This window comes from Phlebotomus papatasi, chromosome 3 (assembly GCF_024763615.1).
Source record: "Phlebotomus papatasi isolate M1 chromosome 3, Ppap_2.1, whole genome shotgun sequence".
NCBI classification, from domain to species: domain Eukaryota; kingdom Metazoa; phylum Arthropoda; class Insecta; order Diptera; family Psychodidae; genus Phlebotomus; species Phlebotomus papatasi.
The window spans coordinates 42872470-42895685 of NC_077224.1; the positions used below are offsets into that span (position 1 = coordinate 42872470).

The 23216-nt window shown below is 31.8% G+C and overlaps 2 protein-coding genes across 2 annotated transcripts in view; both read left to right on the forward strand.

Annotated features, from left to right (window-relative positions):
- LOC129805754 (calmodulin-A-like) overlaps positions 1-23216 on the forward strand; it is a 135615-nt gene that overhangs the window by 26707 nt on the left and 85692 nt on the right. The window lies entirely within an intron of this gene.
- On the forward strand, positions 16477-21541 carry LOC129805753 (vitellogenin-1-like). The gene is made up of 2 exons (XM_055853878.1): positions 16477-17115; positions 20811-21541. Exons 1-2 carry the CDS (start codon positions 16582-16584, stop codon positions 21462-21464), a joined length of 1188 nt encoding a protein of 395 aa, XP_055709853.1. The 5' UTR covers positions 16477-16581; the 3' UTR covers positions 21465-21541.

Below are 23216 nucleotides of genomic sequence, written 5' to 3' on the forward strand. Positions count from 1 at the left end.
TCGTCCGTCCGTCGTATAACCACTTCTGGAGAGAGAATGGAAAGAGATATCGACAAGCGCTTTTCAATTTTGTTTTCTCTGTAATTGAACCCCTATGGAATCGATTTAACTCAAATTTTAATATGTTATAGCTTTCGATTAAAAAATTTGAAGCCATCCGACCCTCTGACTCGAGCAATAAGGGGTCAATAATTTAATTTTGAAATGGCTGTATCCATGGTTTCAATTGTCAGAATTTGAAAAGAGTTGGTGTTTTGAAAATCCCTGGTAGAATTCTACAATTTTTTGGACACTTTAACTGCATCCGATTTAACTGAAGGCCCGATTAAACGATAAATCGATTTTCGAAAATTTGATTTCGAATATTTTGAAAAGTAGACGATTCTTTTTCTTTAAATTTTAATATATTGTAGCTGAGGTCAAGACCTTTCCAACGGTGGGTCGCACTCCTCCCTCGATGCTCCCTGACCTCTAGGGGAATTCTGTAACGATATGACAATGTCACATGATAAATTTTCGTAGTGAATTATGTAGCAGGACAACATTAAAGTCCAGTTAGCGTCGAATAGCCATTGCAAGGAGCTCTGTGAAGCTCTTAGTAACCGGTAAGAATACGATTTTCAATTAACTTTTTCGAATTTACCACATAAAAAATCCCAAATTTGTCATATGACATTGTCACACTGTTACAGAATTCCCCTACTGAGCTATAATCAAAAATGTCTTAACTGGATCGTATTTTCGGTGCTTATGGAAGGATTTCGATGAAATTTTAGTATATATTGTGTCTGAGAACGAGGTTTTTCTAAAGATGAGTGGCATTCCCCCCCACTCCACCCCAATATTCCCCGACCCGATCCTTACTATACCGAAATTGATCGGACTCTATTTCTAATGTTTATTAACAGATTTTCGATTTTAATGAACTTTTTTCTCTAATCGGTTTTCTGTACTAAAACTATTTATAATAGAAAATGATCAGTGATAAGCTCAGATAAGCTTATGGTAGCTGAGATTCTATACGGATGACCTCGAAATGCATGCAACTCTAAGCAGAGGTAAAGAATCGCGTCCAGCCAATTATACCCGCTTCAGCCACCAAGAACAGTTTGCTTTCGCGCATTCGGAATTACACGCATTTTGAGGTCACCTGTAAAGAATCTCAGCTACCATAAGACTACCTGGGCTTATACCTGGTTTTCAAACAAATTCTTTGAATGTTTCAGGCTTTAACCCATAAAAAAATACAATTTGAATAAAATGTGAATACAATGAGAAAAGAGGGTGCGATTAACTTTTTTTCCTCAGAAATTTAACACTTCTTAGGTGTAAAAATATATCAAAATTTTTTAATGTTGAGTTTACAACTTTTTAAGGGTAAAATGAACATGAAAATACACCTGAAAAGGGTAATATTTACACTGATTTTGGATCAATACAGGTGTATTAGGAGTTAAAATTACCCTTTTTCATGTTAATTTTACCCTTAAAAAGGGTGTGAAATTGACATTAAAAAATGTTGACATATTTTTACACCTAAAAAGTGTTAAAGTTCTGAGGAAAAAAGTTAATCACACCCTCTTTTTTCTTAGTGGTGTAATACCCCTATGCAAATTTCTAATTATGTCCTCAACTACGGGTTCAATTTCAATTAGAAAGTATTTTCAGTTGGCTCACATGAAGAAACACACCTACAATAAGCTGATATTAGTGTCTCATTAGCTTTAATATTTTAGTGAAAATTTAAGTACATACAATGATTAATAAGGGAAAGTTTTTATTTTTACATAGTTATTAGAGTAAACTTATTGCATTTCTACAAACCGAATCTTTTGTGAATCCGAGAGTTTTTATGTTAAATCAATAAATATTCTATTCTTCCATCTTTAATATTTAAAGCAAAGCATGTCTTTTCCTCAAAATATTTTTTTTTTAATTTTTTAGATAGCTTTTTTACCACATAAAAAGCAAAAAAGTTTATACCTATCTCTATTTTAGCATAGAATCATTAAAGTAAAAATGTTCAACTTTTTGGTGCCATCACTGAAAACTCTACCAAAGCCAAAAAAACCACTTGTTCATACCGCATAGCCACTAGCCACAGGAAAGCACTTTAACCGCATAAAATTTCTTCCTTTCACCGTCCAACAAGAGTACAATGCAAAATAAGACAAAAAAAAATAATATAGCTTTTCGTCCAATTTTCGAAACAAAATCATAATTAACACGAAATTGTTTCACTAATATCTTCAAATTTAATTAAAACTCCGATAGAGACGAAATAATTTGTGGATAACGCTTGGAGTTCCTTTTGGGTGGAAAGATTAAAATTTCCTTATCTTCATTCTATAGCCAGAGGTTTTTACCGAATTTCTTGTACACACTTTGGTAGCTTCTGTTTAGGGGAAAATGTTGACTCAACTCATGTATACATAAATATATTAATCACGTGTGAACTTTCTGAGATAACAATTACATTAATTATTGCGATGAAATACTTGAGAATATAATTTGTATGTAGAAACTAAAAGTGTTTAGTCATAAATGTAATGAGTTTTCGCTTTCTATATGTTATGGATGTAGTAGGAAGTGTCCTATATTATTTCTGGATTGGAAGTATAGGAAACCGACCCCCCCTGTTTCTGGCAGTTGTGGGATTTGTGATAAAAGCATTCCGTGGAGCTTTACACGGTGAAAAAAAGAGTGAATAAATTAGAAATGGGACGCAATTAAATCATAATTAATGGTACCCTTCATATGAGGTTTCAACTTCATGTGGGTTCAGTGCTCAAATAACACAGGCCAAGCCTTCTCTTGAATGTCTTGTCATCAAGAGTACCTTTTCCAAGTGTCAGGATAATTGCATAATTCCTGTTCATATCCACTGTTGAATAGCTAACCACCCTCATGTTCAGTTGAACTGTTAACACTGCTTCACTTAACACCATTCAATTCATTATTATTAAGTTAGATGTCAGCCTGGGGACTCAATAAAGGTGATAGAAATGCAACTTTATTGACTAGCAATTATCCGGTGAAATGTAATTTCCAATTGGTAGTGAAGTGATCAACTATTGGAGAGTTTTCCTATTTCCCTTTCCGCTCTTTGTTTGAAAATCTCTACAATCACAGCTTCTGTAATTCGACGAGATACCCACATACCTTGATACTAATTGATCATGAATAGGGGCCACCAATCCTTGAATTAGCCTGAGGAATTTAACAGGAAGGTGTATTTTTCACAATTCTTTTTTTTTATATTTTATATTTCAATTCTATAAATTCACTAAAAATCGTTTTTTCTGGTTAACCGACAGGCCATTTTTAACAATTCGACAGTTTGTCGATCAAAGATGTTTCGGTTTTGGTATTGACATATATTGTTTATGAATAATCTGCTTTTGTAATGTAATGATCTCGTGGTGAACTTGATAGATCCCTGGATCGACAGATATTCAGTGCAAAAGAACTGAATATCTGAAATGGGAAATTTCGGATGAAATAAAACATACCCAAGGAGCATTTTTTTCTTAATACTTGTAGAATTCTCTAAGTAAGGCGTTAAGGCTACAAAAATTCTTATTATAACTTCTTCATAGCGCTCTTAGTTCTGTTTCTGTGACTACTAAAGAGCCTAAGAACTTCTACAGGAATTTCAACATAAAATTCTCATTATAAATTTTTTAAAGGCACCTTAAAAGACTTGTCAGAGTCATGGTTCTGTAATACTAGCTTCAGACCTAAGGCTTATCCATATGGCTTAAGTGCTCTAATTACTTCTCAATCACTATTTTTAGTAAAATTTAGCTTAGGATTGGATTTTTAAAGATAAATTACCTATTAAGTTCTCGAAAAGCAATAAAATAAAGATTTTGAGACCTTCGGAAACTGGGCTAAACCTCTAGTCTAAAGACCACTTAAAGGCAGCTATTTTGTTTCTTGGGTAATAAAATGCATCGCCTTTGTCCAAAAACTTTGGGAACCAGGGAAGAAACATCCATGCTATGGGAAGACGTTCTTGGTGAGCCTATAAGTGGATATAGGATATTTTCAAGAAACGTGAACATTGCAACATGAATAGCTGTAGTAAGAATTTATCGACAAATTTTAAATGTCTTAGGCTGCTATTCTGCCATCTTTTCTTGTAACTGAGCAAGATCCAAGAAATTTGGTATTCTCACAGAAAAAACATAAAGTTCTAAAATATTAGTACTCTCCAAATATTTTAGACCTTGTTATAAAGTGTCCAACAACATTTTTTAATTAGTATATTCTACATCCAAGAATTTTTCAATTCATCCAAAAATTCTTTGATAGTTCCATACATCTTCTTTAACGATCCAAGGAAAGTTTAGAAGTCCTTTTGAATTTTGTAAAGTGAAAGTTGTGTCAAGCTTGAATTGAATATAATTATCTTTAAAGATATTTTAATTTTTTCGTGAAAAATAACAATCCACTGTAAACACACAGTGTCAAATAATTCCGCAAATGATGCTGCACGACAAGTCTCCAAATTTTTTATATCTTGTTCGAGTTTGGATTAACTCTAACAAGAATTCCAAATTCCGCAAAATCTTACAAAATTATAAAGATGGCAGAATAGCAGCCTTAGTCTGTAATATTTATTTTCAAATTTGCTGCTTAATTAAAGATGAAATTTAAAATTCAAGATCTTTATCATAACAATTAATCCAGGCTAGAATTATACAATGTACTTTTCTGATTTGCCTTAAGGTGTCTACACATTATAAGAAATTTCTATCAAAAATGAGCTTCAAGAAGTGTTCTTCAAGAAAATTGCCTACACATTGGTGAGAATTTTTGACAAAAAGATGGATTCTTGAAGAAAATTTGTCTAATGTGTAGACAAATTTCTTCAAAAATCATATCCAATTGAAGGAAATTTCCATCAAGAATTTTTGAAAGAAATTATCGGCTACACATTGGAATAAAATTCATCAAAGTCATTCTTGACAGAATTCTTGAAGGAAACCATCACGATTCAAGATTGTTTTTCACGAAAATTTGTTATTTCACTACTGGAAAAAGTGAGAAAAGCGTTTGGTGAAGTTCCTTGGGATAGTATTTAGTGAATTTGTGAAGAAAATCTTCTAAATATGCAAGGGAATAGTGTTTTTCTGGAGATGTCGTTCCTGGTGGAATCCAACCCAGCCTTGAAGGAACATTTCCTGTGATTTTCCTCCAGAAATTGCCGGAAGTTAATCCATCTGTGTATTCTTGAGGTGTTCCACAGTACAGTGGCCTCGTACTCCATGGATTGCAAGATGGATGGAAAGGAGAAAATTTACGGGCACTTTGGAATCTCTGCCTTGGTTACCAATCAAAACAAGAGCTATCCAGAGCCACCGAGGAGATCTCAATGCAAACGAGAGCTATCCGGAGCTACCAGAAGCCATCACTTGAACCCCCAGAAGAACATCAGAATGATCTTTTATATCATTCACTTTCTCAACCACTAGGAACTCTGTGGGATTGCTTCCTTTCGAGAACATCAGAACTGGATAGCCACATGCCTTCAATTCCTCATGTCAATGGAACATGGAACCCAGTAAATAAATCAGTAGTGGAATTATTTTGGAACATCCATGGAATTTTCACAGGAATATTCTTCTATTATATTAATTTAAAAAAAACTACATTTTTTACATAATAGAGATCCTTTATGTAATTTTTTTTTTATTTATTAAGGGGTCCATCTGGAAGATGTTTGCCCCGTCTTTATGTAATTTCTAATGATTATTTATTAAAAATTCCTACTTTTAATAACATAATGCAATATAAAGGACTTTTAATTTAGAAGATTACGTGGATTTTTAAATATTTAGGTTTGCTTATTTTTAGTAGTGGAAAATATATCTGATGTGGGGATGTTATAATATAATGCAAGCGGTTTAAAATAAATGAACTAAAAAAAAATCTAGTATTATATGTTAAGAGCAGTTTCCCAAAAATTAAATAAAATTTATTTCAATTTTAATTTCGCATTAAAATTCAAAAGTAAAAAGTTTCATTCAAGTTTTTAACACTTGTGGAAAGGATTTTATCAATATCAGGAGGATTTTTTTATGAGATCTTAAGAGTACCCGTCAAATAATATCTGCAGATATCTTTAAGATTTCTGTAGAGAAAATATACACCTCTACAGAATATCTGCAGATAAATTCTGTAGATATTCTTACGAATTTTATTTGGGCTTGGGACAAAATTCGTCAGAATATTTCGCCAGATTTTCTGACGAATCTCTGACGAATTTCTGTAGATATTCTGTAGATTTTTTCTACATTCCAGACTTTCCAGACAAGATGTGTCAGAAGAGATGGAAAAATTTTTCACTGAAGTTTGCAAAATTCTATAGAGTTATTCTTAGTGATATCACGGTGTTTATATAAAATAAAGAATTCTGCGACGCCGTGTTACAAGTAGAGAAAAGTGAAGTGAAAACTTTAAACAGAGTGTCGACCAAAATTTCGTGTTTTTGTATCATTCGATTGGCGATTTTTAAGAAATTAGTATTTTTGCTCGCAGTTTTTTTACTTATCTAAAATGTGTACTCGGTAATGCTTGTTAAGCAGAACATACAATTTTCTTTATAACTTCTACAGTTTCTTCATAAATCAACAATATTTTTGTGAAGTAATGGAGGTTATGCAGATTTTCTAGGGAGAAATTCTGCCGAGAATCTGCAGATTTTCTCTGAATGTATTAGAATATACCGTTAAAATTCAAAAAAACCTCCGAGTAAAATCGGCAGGTAGCAATGATTTGACGGGTATTTTCCAAAAATTACACTTTAAGACTCCCAAAAAATCGAGTTTTGAATCTAGTACTTTACATTTCATTATGTTATTAAAAGTAGGAATTTTTAATAAATAATCATTAGAAATTACATAAAGACGGGGCAAACATCTTCCAGATGGACCCCTTAATAAATAAAAAAAAAATTACATAAAGGATCTCTATTATGTAAAAAATGTAGTTTTTTTTTAAATTAATATAATAGAAGAATATTTCTGTGAAAATTCCATGGATGTTCCAAAATAATTCCACTACTGATTTATTTACTGGGTTCCATGTTCCATTGACATGAGGAATTGAAGGCATATGTGGCTATCCAGTTCTGATGTTCTCGAAAGGAAGCAATCCCACAGAGTTCCTAGTGGTTGAGAAAGTGAATGATATAAAAGATCATTCTGATGTTCTTCTGGGGGTTCAAGTGATGGCTTCTGGTAGCTCCGGATAGCTCTCGTTTGCATTGAGATCTCCTCGGTGGCTCTGGTTAGCTCTTGTTTTGATTGGTAACCAAGGCAGAGATTCCAAAGTGCCCGTAAATTTTCTCCTTTCCATCCATCTTGCAATCCATGGAGTACGAGGCCACTGTACTGTGGAACACCTCAAGAATACACAGATGGATTAACTTCCGGCAATTTCTGGAGGAAAATCACAGGAAATGTTCCTTCAAGGCTGGGTTGGATTCCACCAGGAACGACATCTCCAGAAAAACACTATTCCCTTGCATATTTAGAAGATTTTCTTCACAAATTCACTAAATACTATCCCAAGGAACTTCACCAAACGCTTTTCTCACTTTTTCCAGTAGTGAAACAACAAATTTTCGTGAAAAACAGTCAGAAGAGGTAGAGACTTGGAAATGATGGCAATCTGTCAAAAAAATTTTTGATGGAAAATAAAAAACCCAATGTGGAGGCATTTTTCTTCAAAAATTCCTTCAAAAATATGAATTTTTCTTTAAAAAATTCTTGAAATAATTCTTGATGAAATCAGCTCCAATGTGTAGACACCTTTAGAGTGTACATTGCGCAAAGTATTATTTAATTAATTTAGTCACTCGTCTTAATATTCTTTAAAAGAAAATTATAAGTCTAGCCCTGTTATGCTTCAATTAGCAAACTGACTGAGTGTTTCATTCAATTTTTACCTTGGAAAAAGGCAAACAAGATATTTAAAGTCTTTTCTTTTAGTTTAAAGTGATTTATTTAAATTTAGTGACCCTTACTGTATTTAATGAATTAATTTTTGGTGTATTAGTTTTAAAATTTTGACTGAAAAAATGGTGGGTACATACGCCCTAGTTGGAGTGGAGCACATGTAGCCAGTGTCATTATCTTCTCTAGAACAGGTTAGGGATTTTAGAGCTTTGAACGATACAGTATCATACAATCAATATCCTAGTCTTTACTTGTAAAAGCTTGATTTGCTGGCTAAACATACCCGGGGTCTCCCCTATGAATGTCAGTCTTAAAAATCGATTTAGAGATTTATTTTAGATTATAAGGGCTAGTTACGAAGTATGGAATTTAAAAGTTGAGTGGTATGTAACAAATCTTCTGGACCTTAGAAGAATACTGCGGAAAATGAGAAAATTCAATAAGAGATTTGTGAGACTCAGCAATAAATGGAGGAAAATATTTTTTCTTTTTCTTCAATGACCGGCAGTTATTGGATATTAAAACAGGTGGCAAAGCATTCCATGCTTTGCGAAGTGCTCGAACTCGTGACTTTGATGCTATACGGTAAAATTGACACTTTAAGAAGTCGTGTCAGGGCTTATTGACACCCTTCTCTGTACCATTTGGAATACGAAATTTGAACATCTATCCTTATCAGAAAACATAGACTAAGGAAAAAAACGTTATATTATTTACATTTTATTATATAATATACTTTAAATAAATTTCAAAATTTTGACAAGTGTCAATAGAGGTTCCCTGTTGAAGAGGTGTTCCTTCGACCCTACATCAAAAGTACTTTCGCAACATTTACAACATTTACCGTTTACCGATTTATGCACAATTGATTTAAACTATTTCGTAAATTACTTAAAAGATCGCCCGAAATAGCTTAGGAGTAAAAAAATGATTTTAGGATAAAAATTAGTTACTGGTTATGAATTGGTTCATAATCGATTGGAATCGGTTCTGGCTTCTCAGGAATTCTAAGACTTTTCTAATCAGCTCAAATTTGATACCATTCTGTTAAGAAATTTGCTTTATCATTGTCTTAGAAAACCGTTATTAGAAAAGATTCAACGATATTTTCGTATAAGGACAAAATGTCCGCCTGAGTGATCTCTCTAAATCGCGTTTTCGTGCAATCACAAAAAACATGATTTTGGAGGGGCATGTTCGATGTTTGGATGAGCAAACGATTCTTGGGTCGACTTATGGAGGGGTCCTCTGAAAGACCCAAGCCTCTATCTCAAACAGTTTGGTCTGTACAGCTGACGACAGACGGATGAATAGTTGGGCAAACAACATATGTCAAAAAAATCGAAACTTCAGATTTCCAAAATTCTACCAAAATACGAGCTCTTGGAGAGTAGCGAGTAGAAATATATATTTATTACATATAATTCAAAATCGAGGGATTACTTCTTTAGAAAATTTTCAGCTTGTCCCTTCCGCAGTATTTACTCCAAGTTTTGAAAAACTAAATTAATTACAGGATCTAATGACCATATTGCTTATCATTTAAGAGATTTTAAAGTCAATGAGTTTGATTTCTTTTATGAAGTGTGATAACATTTTAAAATTTAAGGCCTTGAGTCCTTCCCAACTATAGAATTAATTCGTTCTATGGACTTTTCAGACAAGATAGTTAAAATCAGGTAATTTTCCGCATTTTCGGTTAGATTCACATCAGTTCTTTTATTAATCACGATGGATTTGTTAATGACCATTTTGAATTAATTATTGACCAATTTGATTTCTATTTGATTTATTTGCCAATTTAACTGAACAAAAATATTTATTCCTATATTTTATTGTTTTTCGGCCACAGATATCAATTTATACGATGCGAGTGTGAGTGTAAAAATCACAACTAGTATAGGCTTACCAAGATTCATTGATTGTTTTGATGAGTTTATTGGGAAATGAAAATAAAATACAATTAAAGATTATACGGTGATATTTGTTTGAATATTACTATAACATCCAAATGAACAATATCACACATAGACTATGAATTTTGGTATTTAAATTCAAATCACATTTCAAATAATATTCAGTTCTTCCCCAAACCATACAAGAAATATTGAATATTAATATTTCTGAGAAATCAGAAAGCACATTTTTCTATCTCTATAGCAAATAATGCTGCACGAATTATGTGAGCTCAAAAATCAAATAGAGACTGAAATATAATTTTCTCGCAAATCACATTGTCGAAGGTCTGATATCTCATTCAGATGGAAATATATTGTAAGAAAATAGATTAATGTTAATAAAAAAAAAGTTGTTCAACCAGACAAGTCGCTGTGGCATCAACAAGAAATAAGTTTTACTGTCGTATTGAAAATAATACCCTAACAAAGTCTTGAACTTGATTTCTCACGCAATAAATTCTCATCGTCAAAGTCCAATTACTTATTCAAAGACGTCAGATCAATGGTTATTTTTGCGTATGTAGTAATTAATTAATTTATCTAATTGTTTATAGTGCATTTACAATAAGTTCTCCATGAGTCATATTCCGCCAAAGGCACCCAGGAAGACAACATCATTTTTCCGACACGCGGGGAGAAATAAAAAAATAGAAATACATAGTTTCGATTTTACCATAAACATTTGTATAAGTATCTAACTCTATTTTAATATTTTGTATGAATACAATGCATTGCACAATTAAAATACTAATTGTTGTTTTAAGTAATAAATTGTTATTTCCACATATAAATTAGTTTGACGTTGTTTTTTATGTAAAATATTGTATTTTCAATAAATATTTTTATTACCTTTCAAAAACCCTAAAAATAGTAGATCATATTGTTAAGAATCTCACATAATATTTTAGAACATGAAAATTAAGTAAAACGAAATTAAAATATGGCATAGAGCCCTGTTCTACGTGAGCCTGAGAAGACATTATTGTTTTAAACTAAAATAAACCTAATTTTAAATTTAATTGACTATTTTGGCTGATGAAAATTAAAAGTTTGTGTTTTGAAAATAAATTTTCAGTGCTTAAATACAAAAACGGTAACTACTGGTCCATATTAATAAACAAACTCTGACATATACGATAACTCCATATTGTACATCGTACACTAAATTTCACAATAACTCTTCTTTAAAGCGGGATTTCACAATTCTTCTCCACAAATTCAATGGTTTTTGTTACGGTTTTCGATATATTTACTCACATTAGTTGGTGCAGAACAAATAAATATTTGCCATGAAACTTTTCTATTTAAAAGCTCTTGAAATGCTAATAACTCACTGAATTGTAGAATTTAGATTGAAGTATTTTTGTGAAAAACATAAAGTATTTATGTTAATGACGGGTAAACATAAGCGATATCTCTTTATTCAACTGTGTTAAAGATGTTAAGAATTAAATAGAATATTTACTTACAAGCAAGTTAGATTAAACTGACGCAATTACAAAATATTTTCACTATCGATTCATCCGTTTATAGAAATATTATTATTTATAAAATTTTATTTGCGCTTTTATTGTAACGAAAATTAGACTTGTTTTAAGTAAGATTATTAATAATCTCCCCTGATATAATCCTGATAGAATTCTATTTTCTATATTGCGATATTGTCAAAGGGTTTGTTGCAACTTTCTGATCACAAATAATGAAGAGTGAACTTTAAAGTTCTCTGAACATCGAGACTTTTAATCTTGATTGCTCAAAAACCAAGAGATATCAACTTAGAGTTTTAGTCAAAGGTTATAAATTGTGATAAATCCAACTTTTTGCAATGTTTATTCGGTTTACTCACTCTCTGTCCTCTAAACTTACCACTTTCTAGAAAAAATGAACTTTTGAGTTTTCTCATTAGCTGTTCTCCTAAGTTAAGTGGATCTGACTCAAAATATTCTTACAGTATAAATATGATTTACATCAATTATGGAAACAATTATTGTTTTCATAAATATTAACTATACAAAAAAAAATGTAAAATTGTTCGTAAATTTTTGTGAATACCTATTGCGGACTTATGAAATGCTAGTAAATTGTACAACCAACTAAAAGTTTGTATATGTTATTCTCCACAAACTTTGTCAATAACATGATTGCTTCAACGAGCCTTATTTGTTTTTTTTTACAAAAGTTCGTACATTTTTGTTTGCTTGACAAAACTTTACGAACAAATGACAAAATTTTACGATTATTTTTTTGTATGATTAGGAACATGTACGAACAAATGTTTGTAGAAGAATAAAAAATGCTCGTCGAGGGATCAACTTACAAATAATGTTTGTGAAAGAAGTACAAACTTAAAATAAAACTTTAAAAATTAAGGCCTGTGCCTACCATAATGCCTACACTTTCATTTTTGTTTCTTATATCGTTTTCTAATTTAATATCTTTAGTTTATTGTAAATTACTTATTATTAGGAACGACTTATACACTATACTATATTCTTAATATTTTATATTATTTTCCCGATTAAATTACAAAGTTGTCGGCAGACACATGATAGATAGGGGAAAGTTCTCTCCCTTCAAACGTTCATGCCTTCGAATAATGTGAATTTCTGTTACGTTTCCTAAGAGCTTTCTCTACATGATTGTCACATATTTATCAATAATTGATGACAAGTAAACTAATAGTTAATAGAAATGTGAATGTGTCTTAGGAAAAATAAAAGAAAATACACATTATTCAAAGCCATGAACGTTCGAAGGGAAAGTACTTTCCCCTACATGTCACTAAATTAATTTAAAGTACAATATTTTTCGTTCTGATTAAAATGTTGATTTAAATCTTTTCATTTAAGTAATTTTTAAAAAGGGTTTTTATAATAATATTCAGTTTAAATCTTTAAGAATGATAGGGACAGTGATTTTTTCTGACCCTCAATTTTTAGCTCTTCCGTCCTTAGAGGGTTAAGGATTTTATACTTTAAATGCAAGTTTATTTTATGAAAAAAATATTTAAAGTGATTTTAATTAATTCAAAAATCGAGTTTATAAATATAAAGGGTTGGCAAAGCGTCCGCGGCTTTGCTCCCGAGAAGGAGCTCTGCCTTATATACCTTTCCGCAATTTTTTCTGGTGCATATAAAATTATTGTCGAATTTAATTTGTTTATAAATCACCACAAAACCATCTTGAAGTTGAAAATTGTTCAAGAAGAGGGTATCAAAAAATCATTAATCTTTTAATTATTAATTAATTGACTAAATCGGATGAAAATTAGGCTTTTGACCTTCAATAATTCAAGATGGCGATTTTTCCGGTGATAGGTGTCAAATGACGAAATTTTCAGCTGGATTACCTCCAAAACATATCGAAAAATGAATGAAATCGTCAGGCCCAATATTTTGCAAAGTTACAAAAACCTATTTTTTCCTATTTTTGGGGGATAGGGAACGCACGAAAGGGGAGGGGGAAAAACTAAAGAGATCAGGTTCGAGATAATGTCAGTTGAGGAGGGGTCATCGAAAACCGGAAGTCAAGATCTCTGACTGTTTGAATTTTATATGGGTCAAAATACTGAAAAAGTGCAAAAAACAGTATTTTTAAAACAGAGCTATTACCGTTACTCTCCCGATCCATTACCGATTATGACCGATGCAGTCGAGTTTAGAATTTCAAGACCTTTCAAAAAAGCCCAAATTTAATCAAATCCGATGAAAATTAGGCTCTCCAGGGTGGTTTAACTTTGTCCTTGAATAATTCAAGATGGCGAATTTTCCGGTGATAGGTGTCGAAGAACGAAATTGTTCAGCTGGAAACATTTCCAAAAATGAACGAAATCGCCAGGGCCAATTTTTTGCCAAAAAAACATGTTTTTGGAGGGCATAAAAGGGGTGGGGAGTAATTTGGGTAAGTTAGTTCGATAGAGGATGTTGACTTGTGGGGGGGTCACCGAAGACCGGAGGTTAAGATCTCTTACCGTTTTGCAGCTAGGATGCTGAGAAATTAAAAAAAAAGTCGATTGTGGAAACTGCTCTCTTGTGGAGTTCGAGCAGTTAAAATAAAAGAATAATGTATAACTTCTAATAAGAAAAATAAATTAAGAAAAATAAGTACTGCAACGCACTACAGCTATAACCCTTTGCAATCATTCTTTAAATCTTGAATTTCTCTGCATGTACTTAATTCATAACACTTTCATTTAAATAGGGGAAAGGCTCATAATTTTGTCCAGTTTCTTATTTTGGACACTTTGAGGATAACATTGGACACTAAAAATAAATTGATTAAAATGATGGATTTTTATTCCAATATTTGATGAATAATGAATTCTATCTACAGTAGAGTCTCTCAAATCTGAATCTCTCAAATTCGAACGCCCCGGTTGGATTTAAAATGTCAATTGTAGGGTTATGTTCAAAAATTCGTGTTGTGGATGATTAAAAATCATATTTCCGTGCTGTTTTCTGAATATTTACATACATTATGTGCGAATAAAATGAAAAGGAAGTATGTTACCACTAAGACTTGTGAGAAATTACGGGAATGTAATTCAAAGTGCAATTTAATCTCATATAAATTCAGTTAGTTTTAAAAATATCGTTCGAATTTGGGAGGTGAGAAATGTCAAAAATACCCCCCAATCGTTCGAATTTGAGAGACTCTACTGTAAATATTTGTTCTTTTTGGAAGATTTTGACACTAAATACGTTAAATTTTGAATATGATTTGAGTTGAAATTGCTTTGTTGAAAATTCAGTGTGAGCAATTGCTTACGAGAAATATGACAGAACTTCGTGTTTACTTCAGTTCTTATTTAGCTGTGGTGAAGTACTAACAATGTTTCTTCGGTTTTTTTGAGTGATATTATTGAATACTTATTGAATATTGTGTTGATTCACGTTAGTGGTGATTTGTACATTTGATCTGAAGTGAGATTTGCCTTGTGAATTAGATTTTTCGTGTGAAAAATGGGAAATGTTTTAAGACATTTACCAGTGAGGTGATGGCTCTTATTTTGGACAGGTGTTTTTCTCACGAAATTTCGTGAAGTTTTAGCTTTTGTGATGACTAGGTTGGACAAATACCTGGAGAAACAAAGGAGCATCATCTCTACGAAAGAGATGTAGCGAGAAATGTCCTGAAAGGCTCCCGGAAAGGTCAGGGAATGAGCGAATCCGCACGTACTTGGAGTATCGAAGTCAACTCACTTTAATGAATGATATGGAAAGTTTCCGGGCTTCTGTGACATTCTACGTTTCCCTTACATGAACAGGAAGAGGACTTGGTAAGATTGATTCATCAAATGAAGAACAATGGGCATCCTGTTGAGGCGGATTAGCTGTCCAAATTTACAGCCAAGTTGGACAAATTAATAAACAAGTTGTCCAAAATAAGAGCCAAAGTCACCTCTACTTATCAATTCATTTTTAAACGTATTAAAACTAATTTTAATAAAAATAAGTCGATAAATAGCTTGCTAAGTTTCTAAACAACCCTTCTGAAAAGAGAGTAACAAGAAATGTCAATTAGTATTGAAAATATCGCACTTCAAACTTGGAACTTCGATGCTTATAAGCAGACTGTCCAAAATTATGAGCAATTACCCTACTTATATTATTAAAGTCGAATTCAGACATTAAGAAATTAATCTACTCTAAGCTGGGGTGGAATGATAACTTTTCGACACTATCGAATCGATAGTTTCGATAAATTTACATCTATTAGATTAAGTGAATGTCGAATTTTTACGGGTAGTTGGGCCATTTATTGCAACATTCTTCAAAAAATGAGATTATTAATAAACATCTATATTAGCTACCAATTAAAGTTTTCAGAATCGACAGTCGATAGTATCGAAAATAAGTTATCATATCACTCCAGATCTTGGCTTATCACTAGTCTAATTTTGGAAAAAATTCTTATAAATTCAAAATTATCATTTGGGTTAAATAAGGGCTTGTTTAATTCTCTTTGTCGGAATTTCAGTAAACAATATTAAATTCTGTTTAATTTATATTTTGTAAGGGTGATAATTTTCAGCATGTGTAACTAAAACCTCTCTTAAATAAGATTTTGCGAAATTAATTAATTAAGATATGTTCGCAATTATGATTTGTAATGTGAAACCATGTTTTTGATAAGGGGCTTGGTCTGATTTCTAGCGCTGTAATCAATAAATTTTAGCTAATTAGTTTATTATTCTTAACTACTGCTTAGCACAAGAGTTCATTAGGAAATGCATTATATTTCACACTATATTTGAATTTATTATCGACATGCTGATAAGGAGAGTGACCTGATGGGGATTCTATTGAAGTTCACACGTTCCATTGAAGTTTCTCGTCCCCAAGCGTCCTTTCGTCTCATTTCACCAAGAAACACTATTCTACTAGAAGTATCTTCTATGGTGATCGGTATGGCTTTGTCTAGCAAGATGTTGCGATGGTGTTGGAATATTCTCAAGCATCAATTCTGTAATTTACCTGTAATTGAGAGAGATTGACTTAATCAATTCATAGACGTTCTCACTGTATATAAAGAGCGATAGCATCTGTGCTATGTGAGATAGTCAGCAGGTGTGAGTGCTAAAAGGTGGTCTATATCTCTATTGTGCTAAGGTGCTAAAGAATCTTCGTGTGGTTAGAGGCGGAAAACTTTTCAATATGACTCGTAAAATATTTGTGAATTTTGGAATATTCTGCGTTATTCTCGCACTTTCCCACAAGTCAGTTCTCAGTGCACCTGAGCTCAGTTTTCAGGATCGTGTGACATCTGGAATAAAGTTGGGTGTTGAAAAGGGGATTGATATAGTTAAAAATGCTCCACAGTTTATACCAACGCCAAAGGAATTGGGTGATATGGGCAAGGAGGCTCTATTTGGACTACCAGCTAGTGTTCTGTTGGATGGTATTAATTCATTCTGCTCATTGGCACTTGCCACGGACAACAATCTGAGTCGAGATGAGAAGGACAAGCCAGACTATAGAAACTTGAGTATGATTCTCTATGATGACAAGGAAAATGCTTCATTTGCCTTGACCGATATGGAAAAACTTGTGCAGCATCCTTCATTTAACAGAAATGCTCCTGTTGTTGTCCTGATAACTGGATGGCTTTCCAATAAGGAAAATTCTACCAATGAAGCTGCAGAGACCATCTATAGTGCATACAAGTGTCGAGGAACACACAATTTCCTTGTGAGTAGATTTATTGAGTATATCACTTAATTGATGGATTTGATGGGTTCTTCTTCTTGAAATTGAAAAGCAATGCTCTTACGAGAAAATATTTATCAGCAATGTACGGAAATGCTTATTTTCACACGAAGAATACTCCAGTGTTAAGCGTGAGAATATTTTTCATTTGCGGAAATTTACTATGCAATTATTGTTTTTATTAAATTTAGTATTCTTAATAAAAATGTGTAAACGTTTCCAGCAAATTTAAAATAGTACCGTTAAATCGACAGAACTACTCGTATACCTTGAATTAATATCTTATTTACTAAAGTACTTGAATGAATATCTTAATAATTACTAAATAATTAATCCATGTCTTTTTGGATTTTCTATGCCTTAGTGATCTTAAAAGTATAATTTTATTGATTAAATTCCTTATATTAAATGAATACAATAGTCAGAATTTATTTACTAGGCTACGAAGAGGTAAATATATTTGCTTAATAATGATAAAATGAATTGAATTTTGGAATGTTTTATTGCATTTTTATGCTGAGGCATTTAAAGTATTTTAATTTCAATGTAGCGAAATTTGTTTGAGTTTGCAAAATAAAATTAAATCACTCAAAAAGGATTTGAATGCTCTTTTGAGAATTGTTAAGCTTTTGATTATCACAAAATTAATTAAAGAATTTTGTGAACCTTCCGAGTTCGCTTTTAGAATAAGAATTTAGATTTTCCAAGAACCCTACTGTATAATGGCTTCTACACGCTAGAGAAATTTTATGACAATATTTGACGGTTCTACTATACAAGTGTAGGGCATTTGTCTCAATATGGACATAAATTTGTCTAGTTTGTGCAGTATAGGCTATAAAAGACGTTATCAAGATTATTTTTAAATATTAGTAAAAGAATGATATTTTTCTACAGTATAAGTTGCACACAACTTTGATAATGATACCTTAATTATAATTACTACATAAATAATTCTGTTTTAGGGTGGAATAACCACTTCTCGTCACTTTAGTTGAAAGTTAAATTAATTCAATTATAACTTTAAAACCTCTAATATAAAGTAACTGTTATTTGAACCAAAGTTAGTTAGATATATTGAGTGTCAAAAATTTGTAGCCTAATGTATGTTCAAGAAATCAGGTGGAAAAGTGATAAAAAAAATAGTTTTTCAAATTTTTCTTTTTGCAAATGAGTTTTCCCGCAATCATTAGATCTTATTTATGTATTTCAAAGTAGTTAATTAATTTTATTTCATGTAAAATTAATTATTTTTGAAAAGTCGATAATTTTGTTTGTTTCCTCATTTGAATAAGTAATTGAAAATGGTCAAAAATGTGAAACTCATTTAATATAATCCGGCAACATTTTGAGTTTATGTGACTTGAGAGGTAAATGGTGGATTTGCACATTTCTAAAGTTGTCAATTCCATACAATTTGAAAATTAACGATCCAAAAGATTCATTCCGGCAGTTTCTCTGAACAATTTGTTCTTTTAACTTTTTGTAAATTGGCATTTGAATCTAAATTATAAATTAATAAAAAATAACATTATTTCTGGTAACCTTAGATATGTGCAAATCCACCATTTGTTTCTTAAATTATATAAACTCAAAATATATCCAGATTATATTAGGTAGGTTCCATGTGTTTGATCATTTTGAATTACTTATTCATATAAGGCAACAAACTTTTGACGAGTCAAAAATGATCAACTTTTGGAAAACAATTTTTTTTAAATATGAATAAAAGGTTTCAGTTTTTCTTAAAACATGTTAAAAAAGTTAATTTGCAACCTTTTAGCCATGAAATCTAGGGAGTAATTCAACCATTATTACTATCTTTCTCAATTTGCGATTGATTTTTGTAATATTTGGGGCCTTTGCTCCTTCAGCAACAAACTGATTCTGAATTTTGAAGCAGATAATCATGAGGTCACTATCAGATATGCCTATAATGCGGTTATCAACTCTTTGAGTCGAAAATCTGGGTCTGCCATCGACAGTAGCGTTTTCCATATGTACTCGTGCATCATTACCATAAATTTTGACGATTTTTAGATTATCCTGTCGTGATTTCCATAAAATTAAACAATTGGCGACGTAGATTCCTTTCGACAGTATCACTGGACGATTATCCATCTTCATCTAATTTACCATTTTAATCTAAATTAGGGTGGAGTAACCAATTATCGCCACATTTAGGAAAAAGTGAAATTAACTGTATTATAACTTTTGATCCCTTATTATCAGATAACTCAAATGTGACACAAAGTTACTTAGATATATTGGTTCTAGAATCGTCAAAACAATAATTCTACAATTTAATGCGGGAGTACTTAAAAAACTGATCTTTATTAACAATGCAAAAATAATCACTTCGTCGCCACTTTCTACCACTTTTCGCCAGTTTTGTAACCACTTCTCGCCACCCACTTGGAAAGGTTCAAACTCGATTATTTTGAGCAATATTATGGAAAGAATACATTCAGCATATCTTTTTCCTCATGATCACCTTATTTTTACTTACATTAAATGATTTTTCTTCACTTTTATTTGAAGAAATCAAATTATTAGACTATTGCAGAAAGTAGACAAAGCAGATTTGACAACTGAGAATCTATGAAGTGAAGTTATCGTCGCCTATTGAAAAGCAATGGCCACAAGTGGTGTATCAATTTTAGAATATTACCACTTTCTGCCATGGCTCATTTTTACGTAAAAATAATATAATATGAAACATTAACTAACTAAATACAAATTTTATGTATTCGCAGAATGTAATTAAATGTTCAATAGACAAATTATTTATTCGAAATCGTAAATTTTTTTCGATAAAAGTTTAATACCACATTCTATATTTAGTAAGAAATATTGGATTCGATGCACTTGTTTAAAATATTCCTCTAAAAAATGCTCAAACACTTAAATTCAAAACAAAAAAAATATTGCTTTCCGACTCTATAAGTAACAGCAGTAGAGATACAAATAATTTTACTGCTAATTTATTTTACTAATAATGGAAAAATTGCAATTTCAATATAAGTGGTGAAAAGTGGGGCACCGGCGAGAAGTGGTGATTCCACCCTATAAGGAAACAAAAAATACATTATTTTTTTTATTATTTATCATCACTTTTATATGCATAAATTGACTATTTTTAGTAAGTTTACAAATGTGTCAAGAAACTTATGGCCGATGAGAAATGCTAAACTTTGGGTTTAGCGTTTTTGCTAAACTCATATTATTGATATGAAATAAAATGAATCAAAATCTTTTAATATACTTTAGTAACATCTATGGATTACAAACTACTGATTTGAAAAAAGAAAAATTTTAAAATGTTATTTTGTCTATCATATTTCTTATCTGGTTTCTCGAACATAGATTTATCAAGAAACTTATAGCCTGCACTGTAAAATGCTAGAATATAAGGAAAATACTTTAAATCAAATTAGACAAGTCGTGAAAAAAACTTTCAGTAAAGAATTTCGAAACGAGTCCTTATTAAAAATATTACCATAAAAAGATTTTAAAAGTGCCTACAAAATACAACAAAATAATTACCTAAAGTAATTGACAAACAAAGACATCTTACAAAGAAACTCACAAAATAAGAGTCCATCAAAAACCTTTTAGCGTATAATATGAGCACTATAAATCCTATAAAATTACCTCAATGCTGAATAATTTTGCAGTTAGTGGATACTGCCGATTATGTCGCTACCTTGTACACCTGGTCAGCCCTGAATACGGAAGACATAGGAGCAATCTTGGCACCAGCCATCAATGTTCTCACCAAGTACATTGATCTAAGTCAAATTCACGTAATGGGACATAGCTTGGGAGCTCATATCGCCGGCGCCACTGGTAGATACTTTCAGGATTTAACAGACAAATCCCTACCCCGAATTACTGGTTTGGATCCAGCACGTCCGTGCTTCAACCAGGGTGAAGCATTATCTGGTCTTGGTCGTGGTGATGCTGATTTAGTTGATATCATTCATTCAAATTCCGACGGTTTGGGGAAGAAGGAGCCAATTGGTGATGTTGATTTCTATCCAAATGGTGTAAAAGTCCTGATGCCTGGATGCTTCGACATATCCTGTTCACACGGTATGGCATGGAGATACTATGCCGAGAGTGTACTCCCTGGCAATGAAAAAGCTTTTCTGGCTACACGATGCAACTCTCTGAAATCCTACTCTCAGAAAAAATGCAATTACAAACCCATACCAATGGGGTATGCCACACCAGCGACAGCCAAAGGAAATTACTTCCTGGAGACTAATTCAGAGACGCCATATGGGAAGGATTCCGTCAAACAGAATAATTGCCAATCTACCAAATAAGTTGTACATTTTCACGTTCATGCATCTTCAAATTTTATAACAGTGCAAGTGGTAATAAAAGAGAATTGTAAAATTAATCATTTTGAATTTTCTTTCTAAATGTTGGTGGTTTTGCGTAAAATCGTCATAAAACATTTGGAAGAGGTTATCATATAGATTTTAAATCCGACTTTTAGTATGAAAATCGGGAAAATAATAATCTAAGTAGTTTTTTTTTATTAAAAGTCTCTGGTCTAGAACACTTACATAAAATATTGTTGATATTCGAAAAGTTTAATTAATTTCGAATATTAATTCTAAATTTTCTTGAACATTGGTTACTAATTAGATTGTTTATAAGAAAAATTTTTTAAATTTTTCTCACAATAAATTGATGATTTTTCTATTGTTAACACTCTTTCAGATACTTTGTAATTCGAACTAGAAATCACATGAGCAACCTTGTGGTATTATCGAAAAACAAAATATCGGCTCTTTGGCTTTTGAAGCCTATCTTTTTATTTTTTCTCCTGAAAGAACTGTCGATTATGATGGACCTAATAGGACCAATCTCAGATTTTAAAAACTTCAAAGACCAGCTTCAAAACCCAAACACAGGATATTTTGCTTTATGCAAGGTAGCTCATGTAATTTTTCTGGTATAATTTCAAAGTTCAATTTACAATAATGCTACAGCTAACAAGCAACAAGCTAACTTCTCTAAATTTTTATTAGTTTTGATTTTATGAAAAATTTGTGTTAGAATTGATTATTAAGTGTAGAAGATCCATTACATTTAAAAAAAAAATTAATAAACTCGTTTGTTACTCAGGATTTCAAGATTTTTGAGAAAGGGATTAATTATCTAATATAAAGACCGCTTAATCCTAAATTTAGTAAATTTCAATTTCAACGTCTGCAACTCTCAAATCAATATTGACCTGTTACTGTGTATAAATATTAGAAAAAAGTTAAAAAAAAAGGAGAAAAAAATCATTTTCTCTATGGGTCACGGGCATTGCCCTAGGCACACTTACTATTTAAGTCGAGAGATGGCTTAACGGAATTATAGACAAAATATTGATTTGATTAAATTCCCATATAACTAAGCCGAGAGACGGATTAGTCAGAAACTGATGGAAATGCAACCTAATAATTATTTTGATTATAATTACGTTAATTCGTCTCTCGGCTGAAGTCGTAAGTGTGTCTAGGGCATAGCTTAACCGTCCTAAAATCGTTAAGGGATTAACGCGTATATATAGTCTAGATACCTAATATTTTCGAGCACTGAAAAATATGTGTATAAGACCCTGAAAGCTCTGGAAAAGTCTTTTTTAGTCTTCACAATAGGAGAAGGTTTTGCAGTTTCGTAATGCTGCAGCTTCGTAAAAGTTGATTTTTTTTCCAAGTTACTAAATCAATATCATCCATGGTAAAATATTCTAAAAGCTAGTCCTACATGTCACATTTCCTGACAACCTTAGGAGCCTAGGCCTTTTTTCCTGGGTTCAAGAAGCAAAAATAAAATATGGGCCTAAAATCGTAATTCCAATGTGTAATATTTTATGCATGTTTTGACACTTCAAGTGTATTTTCGAAAAAAACAACTATTCCAAGTTATAGAGGGTCTATCAAGGTTAATATTTAACGTGAAAATCTTTGATTCGAAAGGGTTCGTTTTTGTAGATGAAGGAAAATTCACAAAAATTACCACCTTTGAAGCTCAGGAAAAATGAATTTTGCAGCTTCGTCAAAACATCTTTCAATATT

Coding starts and splice junctions, on each gene's coding strand:
- LOC129805753 (XM_055853878.1), top strand. CDS start 16,582: ATGACTCGTAAAATATTTGTGAATTTTGGAATATTCTGCGTTATTCTC. Junction 17,116..20,810: donor GAGGAACACACAATTTCCTT/GTGAGTAGATTT, acceptor ATAATTTTGCAG/TTAGTGGATACTGCCGATTA.